This window comes from Lissotriton helveticus, chromosome 10 (assembly GCF_964261635.1).
Source record: "Lissotriton helveticus chromosome 10, aLisHel1.1, whole genome shotgun sequence".
Classification (NCBI taxonomy): domain Eukaryota; kingdom Metazoa; phylum Chordata; class Amphibia; order Caudata; family Salamandridae; genus Lissotriton; species Lissotriton helveticus.
Genome location: NC_136071.1, coordinates 1,078,008,764 through 1,078,021,027, shown reverse-complemented (window position 1 = coordinate 1,078,021,027; position 12,264 = coordinate 1,078,008,764). Strand labels below are relative to the sequence as shown.

The window sequence follows — 12,264 nt, the reverse complement described above, 5'->3', positions numbered from 1 at the left end:
AGTCAGTATTGTAAACTCCAAATTTACAGGCACCACAAGAGCTACATTTGAAAAATCCTGTTTCAGTTGATAACCAGGTAAGGATCAGGGTAACCTCAGGGCTGCTCCTCACTAATGAATCTCTCATTGAGGGGGCACGTCTGAATGTTAAAGATGGTTTTTCCGGGAGAATCTGACTTGGAGTTATGTCAGTTAACACTATGGGCCATTGGGTGTTCATGATTGTTGTGATTTGCCTTTCCTGTCTACTATATGTAGTGATCATCCTGATCTCACGTGGTGTCTCCCCTGTATTCAACAAAGGTCTATTGATGAGCTCCCTCTTATCTTTCTCAACAAACAGACTGGCTTCTCTAGTTTGGGCATTAGGTTTTAGGGTGACTTTTTGCAGGTCTTCATTTTTATATCCACGGGCAATACATTTATCGTTGCTTCTTTCTGGCATTGCATTAGGTCTTTTTCGGAGCTGCAGATTCTACGTATTCTCGAATATTCCCCATCAGGGATGCTCTGAATCAAATGCCCAGGATGCGCCCTTTTAGCATGCAGGATAGAATTTCCGGCTGTGATTTTTCTGTGAAGTTTGGTTTGTACCACATTATTTTCAATATACGCTCGCACATCTAACAACTCAATAGACTGTTTGCTGATTTGGGCTGTAAATTTTAAATGTAAGTCATTAGAGTTAATCAATTCTTCAAATCCCTTAGCTTCCTCTGCATTACCCCTCCAAATTACACAGACCTCGTCAATAAAATGCTACCATTGCATCACATGTAACTCCCACATTTGCTTCAATTGTATTTTGAGGACCTGCTCCTCGCACCCGCCCACATGTAAACACGCATAACTGGGGGAGAAGCAGGCCCCCATGGCTACTCCCCTCATCTTTTGGGACACATGTTTGTTAAACAAAAAGTAATTGTTTCTAAGGCATAATTCAATTATCATGATTAGCATTTTGTTATGATCATAAAGGTTTATCGATCTCTGGTCACGTGAGTTCTTTTGTGGCTCTTATGTCATCACTGTGGTTGATGCTGGTATGTAATGATGTGATGTCCATCACTATAAATAAAAAATCTTTGTCCCACTTCATGTTGTGCATTTTTCTTAGAAGGTCTCCTGCATCCTTAATAAATGGTGGTAACCCAGACACAAAAATCTTGCAAGCAATAGTCCACATATTTGGACATGGGTTCAAACAGGCTTTTTCTTGCCGCAATAATGGGTCGCCCTGGGACTGGCATGATACCTTTGTGATCTTTTGGAATAAAATAGCGTACAGGTATTAAAGGGAATTCCATCTTAAGGAAACGTCTCCTCTCTGGTCAGCAAACATTGTCGTTTTCATTGTGATAGTTCTTTGAACATTGTTTCCTTCACTTTCCGTAAATCCTGGAGATTGGCTTTCCTGTAACAACCTGTGTCATCCAGATGTCATCTGGCCTCCTCCAAATATTGATCTTTGGGCCACAGGAAGATATTTCCTCCCTTGTCCACTTTGTTGATGACAATTTCTTTATTGTCCCCCAACTTTTTCATTAGGTTGGAGTACTGACCCTCTTGATATTTCCCTCTGTACACCTTATTATTGACTGAGTCGTTTGAGTTCTTTTTATGACTCGGTCATTGAACACATCTATTGTGTCTCTGGGCATAATTGGTACAAAGGTAGAGGCAGGACGGAAAAGGCTAGCAGCTGCCCCACTTACATTGATTCCAGCTTCAATCACAACTTGAGTAGGAACGACAGAATCACCATCCTCTCTAGCCAGTGTATAAAGTGTTCTCAATGTACTCAAATCTGCTGCCTGCTGCAGCGGGATGTTACTATCAGTGCCATTAGTTATTACCTCGTTGGATGGGTTTGTCGTAGTGTTCTTCAGTTTATAGAATTTCATCAATTTTAATTTATGAATACATTTGTAGACAGAAACCCTGGATTGTTTGTATTTGAAGTTTCTCTCAGGGCAGTACGTTAAGCCTTGGGATAATAGTTGGGTTTCAGCGGTTGTTATCACTATGTCTGATCAATTGATGACTGTACTGCGTTGTTGGTAGACGTTACTATCGTCGCCATTTCTTGGCTGGTGCCCCTCTGTTCATAGTATATATATATATATATATATATATATATATATATATATATATATATATATATATATGTATATATATATGTATAGCACACAATAAATTAACACCGGAACTGCAGACACCAGTGGCAACTTTTTACTTAACGGACATTTGATAAAGGACATTACCAAAATGCGTCATGCCTGATGTAAATAAATGTAAATGGTGAACTTTTTAGCCTCGCTGTGTCGCCTCATAATCTGCCTCGCAATATGGAGATTAGCCTTGGAATAAATAGCGTGTGCCTGTAACACGCGAGGAGGACCCTCCCACAAGCGTTATGGGAGTCGCTATGGATTTGCGTAGACTCCCCAACCGCCTCTCACTCCAGCGGCATCAGAGGACACGCTGCCAAATGGCAGTTCATACCTGCATGAAGAGGAGCTGTTACTTCACCAGCCTCTCCGATCCTGAAGCCGTCGGATGTGCGGGGCAGGGAGTGAGGGAAAATGGACACCAAACCTCATAGCCCAGAACATGTGTGGCAGTTCCTGCCTGGAAACGCAGCAGGTCGGGTCTCCAATGGGAGAAGAACGAACAAACCGACCAAACGGAGCCACAAGCCGGCATGAGGGAAACACTGCATGCTGGAGGATGCAGTCCTACCTCAGGGAGCAACAGGTGACTCCGTGCCATATTTTCCGGGAGACCATGACTACTTCAGTCAGATGGGAGCACACAATAAATTAACACCGGAACTGCAGAAACCAGTGGCAACTTTTTACTAAAAGGGCATTTGATAAAGGACATTACCGAAACTCGAAATGCCTGATGTAAATAAATGTAAATGGTGAACTTTTTAACTCCGCTGTGTCGACTCATAATCTGCCTCGCAAGATGGAGATTAGCCTTGGAATATATATATATATATATATATATATATATATATGTATATGTATATGTATATATTACCTACTGGCGGTCGCCAGTAGGTATATATAGTTAGGACCTAGTTACCATAGGAAATTCTGAACATTCTATTGGAATAACTTTGGCGCCGATTGAGGGATCTGTCTGTAATTTTCCTTAAATTTGCCTCGCTCCACTCCGCTCCATCCCTGAAAGTTTCGGGGAGATTCGTCAATGCGGGGCCGAGAAAAAAAGGGGGTCCCAAAACGTGTTTTCCCCATGTTCATTTCCATAGGGACATTCTGACAAGGCTACAGCTCGAACGGTTGAACGGAATTACACCAGATTTGGCAAAATGGTAGGGACTGGTATGCAGCAGTGCCTTTTGTATGTTTGGTGTAAATCCCTCCAGTAGTTCTTGGGAAAATTGAATTTGAAATTATTCAAATGACATTTTCTATGGGACCTTTAGACACGGCTACAGCCCGAACGGCTGAACGGAATTACACCAAACTTGGCAAAATGGTAGGGACAGGTATGCAGTAGTGCCTTTTCTATATTTGGTGAAAATCCCTCCAGTAGTTGTTGAGAATTTGAATTTGAGCAAATTATATATCTATATGCGCTCAACATTCTATTGGGAATAACTTTGGCGCCGATTGAGGAATCTGTGTGTAATTTTCCAGAATTTTGGCCAGCTCCGCTCCTTCCCTGAAAGTTTCGGGGGGATTCTTCAAGCGGGGGCCGAAAGGGAGGTCCCAAAACGTGTTTTCCCCATGTTAATTTCCATAGGGACCTTTAGACACGGCTACAGCCCGAACGGCTGAATGGAATTACACCAAACTTGGCAAAATGGTAGGGCCTGGTATGCAGATGTGCCTTTGCTATGTTTGGTGAAAATCCCTCCAGCAGTTCTTGAGAAAATTGAATTTGAAAATGTTCAAATGGCATTTTCTATGGGACCTTTAGACACGGCTACAGCCCGAACGGCTGAACGGAATTACACCAAACTTGGCAAAATGGTATGGACAGGTATGCAGTAGTGCCTTTTCTATATTTGGTGAAAATCCCTCCAGTAGTTGTTGAGAAAATTGAATTGGAGCAAATTATATATCTATATGTGCTCACCGTACGCGCACCGTACGCGTACGGTACGCGTACGTGCGCGTACCCTTACGTGCGCGAGCGAGTTTCTGATTGGCTGACAGTTGACTGTCAACATTCCAAACTGTCCAAACCAGGTAGTGTTGGCCACCATCTTGTTTTTCAGGAGAACTGGGGCACAAGAGAGCCCAAAACAAGAGTGGAAAACACGAAAAGGGGGCAGGGTAGAGACCCTCCAACCCTCTAGCCCTTCTCAGGGGGTCCCAAAAGGACACCCAAGGGCAAAAAAAAAAAAAAGAAAAATGCGGGGTACGCGCACCGGAGAGGTACCGATTAGGTGTAGTATCACGAGGTGTCTTCATACCAAATAGATTGGATACCTAACCCCTCGAGGCCATGGGGCACAGCTAGCCCCTTTGTCATGAACCACGTGATTATAATATTTTTACGTAGGTACCAGATGCATGCTTAATTCTTTGCAGCATTAATTTATTTAATTTTTGTTTTCTTTCACTAGTTCATTGGAGCTTCTACTAGGAGTGGCGAACACAGGGCTGGTCCCTGTGTAGTCCTGAGGAAGTGCTAAGGGGATGCACGAAACTAGTCGACAGATAGGAATGGATAGGTACACCTGAGTACATTGACATTTGGGCACCCCAATCGTTCTACCCCGGTTTTAAACAGTACCACCTAGAAGCCAGAATAAAATTGTTTATAGCTTACTAGGCAGGTAATTTTAACAAATTCACATATTCCACTCCATCACATCAGTACCTTTGCACCACACATAGTCATTATTAAAGTGCTCCTGCGTAACTCACGAGTCGTAGCACGTCCCAGTCCGTAGAGGGCTGGGAAGACCCCCATGATGAAGCATGTCACCAAGGGGCAACCCTGGTGGGTGAGGGGACACTAAGAAAAAGAGCAACTTCTCCTTTTCTCTCATAGGATACACTATTCCAACCCCATTGAGCGTTGTGGATAGGACTACTAACAGCTAGGCTCTTGATCTCTGTTCCAGAGATCATATGTGATTTATCTGACCTTGGAGGGCGAGCCTAAGCAATTCCCTCTTTCTCCCCCTTGTTTTGTTAATACAATAGGAATGCATACGGTCATACTGGTGCTGTCCTGTACAGGTTCCACCAAAGAAACAAACAGGCCCCTATGTTATTAGCCTAAGCGATTGGGGCTTTTTACATTTTACAACGTAGGTGTGCCTTCACCGAGGAGTAACTCTAACTACTCTTAAGATTCCAATACTGTGGACCAGCACAATTGTGCGAAAAAATGTGACCAGATCGCCTCACACACATCCCAGGTGTGAGGCTTCATTATTGGCCATCCCACAAAGAATCCGCTAATGGCAAACGAGCCCATATTAGTGATGTAGTTCCAGCATTAGTATGAAACTAAGGTGAAAAAAGCGAAAAAGGGGGTCCAATAAAAATCCCTATTAGCTATTCTAAATGTTATTCGTTGGTGGAGGAAGGATATTTAAAAACAAGAAACATAGGACAATGATGGACCTGTTATGTATGGTGCTAGTTGTCCGATGTCACATACTCAGGTCAGTTAATCAACCAGGTGGACATGTGACCGCCATGTCGTGGCCCCAAGGGGTCCCGGGCTTTCTTCAGGACCGAATTGAACCCAATATGCCCCTACAGGCTTCCCTATAACATGCGTAATTATTACACGCATACAATACCCGATTGACACCTGGTCCAATCTGGTTCCTTCAGTGTCAGGAGGAAACTTCTCCTGTAAACTTGTATCAGGTGACTTATGGAGGGGCGGGGAAGGGAGTCCTGTAGTCACACCTTCATCTCGATCACCTATCGTGTATCCCTGTCCTCCTACCGATGGTGCCCCTGTCCAGGGTTGGAGCTTCTAGTCATCAAGACTTGTTCTAAGTATCTACACTGGATGTGTGTCTTGAAGGATCAATTTATTCCACTGGACAGCACACTTCCGTAACAGGAGCTAGTCTATTGACATTGGTCTCCCTAGAACGCTAACCTAGAATGTCTGTGGCAACATTCTACAGCAAGGTGCAGGTTACCATTGGAACCTACATGTAAACCAACCCCCAACAATAAGATAGTCTCTTATTGACATATTTGCTTGTTATTTTAGACCTACTTAAATTGTTGGCCTGCAACCTGATTCATAAAAAGTATTCTTTGATTTCTTTCTGTTCTAAATAAAGCCTTTGAATCTAAGAGTTTGCCACTTTGAAACAACTTGTTTTGTTGATATTTGTCACAATTTGGAAATGAAGAAGAAACTGGATACATGTAAGTCTCTGGTATAAACATCCTTGTCTATTGGCCAGTACACTTAGGGTGGGTTTTACCCTTGCTCATGTTTGGATGTCTTTCTTGTCAATCTCAGTTGTCTCCTCTTGATTGAATGTCTTTCCTACCTATTCCTTTGTATGTCTTTACAAGGAGTATTTCGGTCTCGGAGTGTTCTCAATTGATTGACTTGTACCCTTCCACTGTTGATGGCAGCCCATAAGTTCACATGCATAAGTGTGTGCAGCAGGCACCAAGAAATGGCTTTGCATTACAGGAGCATCCCTACAATATTCGAAATGTATTGTAAGAAGGCCACTGTAGATGCTTGCGCACATTTACAAGATAAACCTCTATGCAAAATGTCACATTTAAAAAAAACATTTAGGCAGAGAATAACTCTAAATCATGTGAGAATTTATCTATGCTCCACATATGATGCAGAGCTTGACATAACGGTCTGTTTTTTTCAGCTTTGTGAATCATTGGATGAGCTGCAAAATCTAAGCAGTGATTTGCGAAATGAAGGACAGTCACTTTGGAGCATGCTGGGCAGAATCATTGGACAGGTTTGTTTTTATATTTTCTTCAATCCATGCACTTCATTTCAGAGTACTTTTTTGGTTTCTCCCTTGCTCTGGTGTCTGAAAGACTCGATTTGAGCTGGTGGTTTAAGCACTACTCTGCGGGTAATCTTGGGTGACTGAAATGTATCTAGAGCTTTACCGGGCAACTACTGGAGGACCTGTGGCTTAATTTTGTTGTTGTAATAGCGATCTTTGTTTCAAAATTCTTTCATTTGCTTTAACTGATTGACCTGTCATTTGTGATGAAGACAAACCTGAAATGTAAGGGACTTCTTTTTAACACAAACCCATCCTCTCTTTTTTCCAAGCATGCTCTAGATTAGAAGATGATTTTTCTGCTGAATTTCGGTTTGCTTACATTCTTCTATGACCTTTAGATTAAACATAGATTAAACATAGTGCACTTTGACTTTTACAGAGCCACCTGTCACTACCTAACTTCTGACCACAGTGGTACAATTATTTGCATAGTTTTGCCTTTTCTTTAGTTTAAACCAGGCGTTTTTTTCTCTAAACCCCAATTACCTTCTTTCCTTGTATGGCATTTCTCAATACATTGCGGTACAAAAGGGGATGGTGATGGACGGAGCATCTGAACCAATCAAACACTCACACCCAGTCAACAGATCTGGGTTTAATCCATCACCGTTCTTTAGCCCACTCTGCCACCCCAGTTCAGACATGGCTATATGCAAATCAGTCTAACCCTGTGCCTCATGCGAACAGTCCAGCCCGAACTGCCGAGCCATACATACATACATTACATTGGCAGCATTTGTTTGCCACACCAACTATTGTTATAAAGATTTGTTTCCATTTACCTGTTCATCAAAGCCATATTTCAGGAGCAAATTTTTCATTTGAAAGATTTATTTGCAAAGGAGTCCTTCATTTTTTTTTTCATGGGAGTTACAAACATGAGGTAAAGATTTAACCCCTCAACTCTTCACTTTACACGCTTCTCTTAATTTACTCCTTCTATCCTTGTGAGTGGAGACTACTTTAACTGTGTTGGCATTGGGTATCCCTTTAGAAATCCCCTTCTGAGCAGTACAATTACTTCTGTACATACATACACCTTTCTGTTAGTTTATCCTTAGCTTCTATTACTCAATCAATCATACTTCTCTAAGCCTTTTGGAGTAAAGTAACATCTGTGTGTTCTGTAAATGAAAAGGCAGTGGCTGAAAAGCAACTTTAACAAATTTGTGAATGACATTGCCTCTGCAGTTAATAATTACTTGTCGTCTCTAAGCTCTAGTATTGAATGAGTAATGTACTTCCATAAACTAAGAGCTGTAACTTATTTTCCTGTGGGAGCTTGTCCCAACGCATAGACACATTCCAAGTTCATTATCCCAGAAACCTTAATTTTTTAGTTAACTTCAAAACATAATCACCAAATTGGGGTATTTCATAATAGCTGTTGGACTACCTATGACTAGGCAAGAACACTGCAGGCTGGTTCCTGGACTTTAATGCTAGTACAGTTGATTAAAAAAGTAACAACGGATGGCAGATGTGAAAAACAAAAATGGAATTGGAAAAATCAAAAAGGGCAGTGCCTGAGAACAGCCTCTGCATCCAATCACTTAGTGGTGAGTGGAGTCACAGAGGCCTTGCATTTTTTAAATTAAAAAATGCCTTTCTTGTGCAGTACCACGTCTTGGTCAGCCCTCTCTGATAGCATTATCTTCAGGCATCAGACTGGATCAAGAAATTTTCCTTGAGCAGAACCCATGCACGCCGGTAGGTGGCATTCTTTGTGACTGTGTTGCGTTATCTGCGTCGTCTATGCCTGTATTGACATGTGCGCTGCCTATATAGGTGCCACCCCATCTCTCTGAAGTCAGTTCTTTTCTTTCCACGCCAGCCAGTGCACTCCCGTATGAGCTACCCCTTAGTCTTTTTTTGACTAAACCTTTTTCGACCTGTGTCAGTCTTTTTTGAGTTTTGTTCCTCCTGGTATGGCAGGATATCATCACTGTAGGCCAGCTTCTACCCATGTGGCTCCTGTCACAGATTGAAGTTGGTGCCGGACCTGCACAATGAATGCCTCCGGTGCCTCGATCGTTAACATACCCCGGAGGCCTGTGCTGAGCCATGGACCCGAAGGCTTTGAAGGAGTGATTCCTCAAGTTCCAGGCGGTTCGATGTGCGACGCTGCAATGATTGAGGTCCAGATAGGTGTCGCAGAGTCAGAGATCCTCGTTGCGCTCAAAGTCATTGGAACACTGGTAAGTTACACCACCACAAGAAGAAGTAGTAGTAGAAGAAGTGGTCTTTGACTTCTGCACATCCGTCTGCCGATGATAAGGTTTACATTCGATGCCTGGCTGTGCAATTGAGCCATCACCTGGGTCGCTTCTGCACCTCCCTGAGCTTCTGGGAGCCAAAGCGACCCCCATCCAATGCAGAGAATTTTATGAGGTCATGCACCTCATATTTGGGCAGCCAGGGGCCCCTTTGCGTTCCAAGCTGGCGGCTCAGGTGCCATGTCAGACCCCTATAATTCACCCTGGGATCTGAATCGACGGTCACTTCAACCTTCCCCGATGCTGGTCTCGATGTCGAAGCTCCTGGTGCTACAGGCACCATCCTAATTTTAATCTGACACGGAGGCAGGAGGAGTGTTGCCCGATGCAGACTCCAGCACCGCCTGGAGCCATGCCTTCAAGGCCAGAGCCTAAGCCCTGTTCTCACAGGCATGGACTTGGGGAGGAATTGGAGGGGTCACTTGACCCTGAAGAATACCAGCCTTATGACACCTTGGACTAGTGTGAGGTTCTGGATGAAGCAAGTGGACTGGACACTTCCAGCCACTGGCATGCTTTCTTCCCTCTATCTTGACAACGAAGGAGGGAGCACCCTGTGCAGTGGTAGTGAGGAGGGCGGCCGAGGTCTTGGATCTCAGCTTGCCTTTGTTGGCCATCAAGACAAATGTCTTGACAGAAGTGCTTAAGCTCGGTTTGACTCTATCAGAACCACTTTAATGAGACACTTATTGATGTTTTTTTTTATAATAATCTTTATTTGGATATAAAAAAGATATCCTTAAAAGCGCATCTCAGTAATTCCCACAACTCGACACGTTATTAAATGAAATAAAGGAACACAGTTTAACAACAATTAATAAATGAGGATCATCCGGATCGCGTCTTTCCATTTCTGTTACATATTGAAGATTAAAACATTATGTGCAAGGTGATAAAAACACATAACATTAGGACTTATTGATGTCCTGCTTCGAACTTGGTCCAAGCCCAGCACACGGGCTCCTGTGAGCAGGGCGATTACCCGCCACCACCGCCTTGCTCCAGGGGACTCGAACTTCTGTCTCCCCCTCACCCCACCCTCCGGAGAGCATGGTGGTCCAACTTCCACTCCCACATAAATTCTGGTGCATTCCCAACCACCGAAAAAAAACTAAGTTACCCTTTTAAAGCCAAAAGGGACCGGGTAGATAGATCAACTCTAAAAATCATACCAAATTTTCCCTTTTTGTGCTTTCACTTCTCCAACCAGTAGTCAACATATCATTCAGAATGCACTGAGCCAATCTCCTGCTTTATATTCGATGCTCATCTCTTAAACCACTGATTTCAACTGTCTCCTATTATACCATTTTTTATTATAATTAAAATGCATTTCATTCTGTCCACGGAATATACATTGACAATTGTGCAATATAAATATATGAAATCTAGAGTACCCTACGCAATAAAATCAAAGCGTAATCCTACTCATGTGTAAAATCTCAACATTGAAGATTTTAAATGTATAACCAACCATATGTGATGTTCATTTACAATCCCCGAATAAGCAAATCTACGTATGTCGATGTCTACTTTATATCGTAGCTTGTAAACATGTACAAATCATGGCAAACAAGTAAAAAATGTTTTAGTAATTACCCTTATACAAATTGTATCTCAAAATATCAATACATCATCATAATATCAATAGATTGTCAATTGTGGATAGCAGCAAAAACATCACATTAAAAAACGGTATAATAAAATGTTTTTTTGTTGTACTTATTCAATCGTCGGCGGATCTTAGGATCAAATTCCCGCCTTCTTTAGGATCAAATTCACATAAAAACATATTTAAAAACAGATGTTTAATCTCAATTTCCCAATTGTGCCCGTATCTCGCTCCTGGTGATAAAATCCAAACTTGGAGTTTGGTCGCCATCCACGTAATCGTGGCTTTTTATAAAAAGATGCACATTCCTTGGTTGATATAGAAATTTCTTTTCAAGTAATGTCACTAATGTGCTCGTAGCCTAATCTTTTATAGATGGTGAGCAGTCCTAATCATCACTTTAGGATACTAATGGGTTCTGCTCTTGTTCAATACTGATCCCCTGGTCTTATGTTACGTCACTAGGAATTTATAGAGAGCACGGCTACTCAGTGGAGTGTTCCGGTGCTTAAACAACCCAAGCGTGACTGACTGGGGCTCTTAACTAGCTAAGTAGTGAGCTATTGCTGGAATAACCAGGTTTTCAGTGACTTCCTAAAGGTGAGGAGGTCCTGTGTCAGTCTGAGTGCCAGAGTTGCGCTGCTTGCACCTGAAATGAGCGACTGCCAATTTGTGCGCGGAGAAATTTAGGGGTACCCACTAGCTGGAGCGTAGTGGATCTCGGAGCATGCCTCGCTCCAGAGTGCACTTCACTGCAATGCGTACGCCTTAATTTCAAGCTAGTTCCACCAGATCGGGAATCCAAGACACGTGAATACTTTAGGGAAGAAGATATTTTTCTCCACCAGCCTGGCAATGCAGTCTGTGAACACTGCTTTCCTTTTGGGCCGTCATTCCATAGCTCTGTGGGATTCAGTTGAGCGGGTGCTGCCAACGGTCCCAGAGGAGGCCAGGGCTGGGCCATACTCTCCCAGGTTGTTGTCGATTGGAGCGATGCTGCGAAGTTCCTGATATGATGTGAACTAGGCATGACCGACTCACTGGGCAGAGTGGTTTCATCGACATTGACTTTACAAAGCCATGTCTTGTTGAGAACAACTGGATTTTTGCAGCGTGAATCTTTCTGGATTCACTATGCTGTGCATTATTCCGTGGTCTAGTGGTTGGGTCCGGAATCGTAGTATTTTTTTTTTTTGTAGCCCAGGTGGGCATCGACGTCCCACCTTTTGGTGGACTTCCTGTGACGTCGGCAAGCTCCCACCTTTGGACGCCATCTTCAGAGTTTTTTCCGCCGTTGGGTCTGGATCGTCACCGAGAGGCTCCAGAGTTTTTTGGAGGAAAGAAGAGGAAAAAGGCGAAAT

At 43.0% G+C, this 12,264-nt stretch overlaps 1 protein-coding gene across 13 annotated transcripts in view; it reads left to right on the top strand.

Annotated features, from left to right (window-relative positions):
- Positions 1 to 12,264, top strand: part of PHF14 (PHD finger protein 14) — a 1,314,486-nt gene that overhangs the window by 389,049 nt on the left and 913,173 nt on the right. For all 13 annotated transcript variants that reach the window (XM_078663794.1, XM_078663786.1, XM_078663795.1 and 10 more), the window contains exon 11: positions 6,863 to 6,958. In XM_078663794.1, the coding sequence (XP_078519920.1) occupies positions 6,863 to 6,958 (96 nt within the window). The remainder of the gene's footprint in view (positions 1 to 6,862; positions 6,959 to 12,264) is intronic.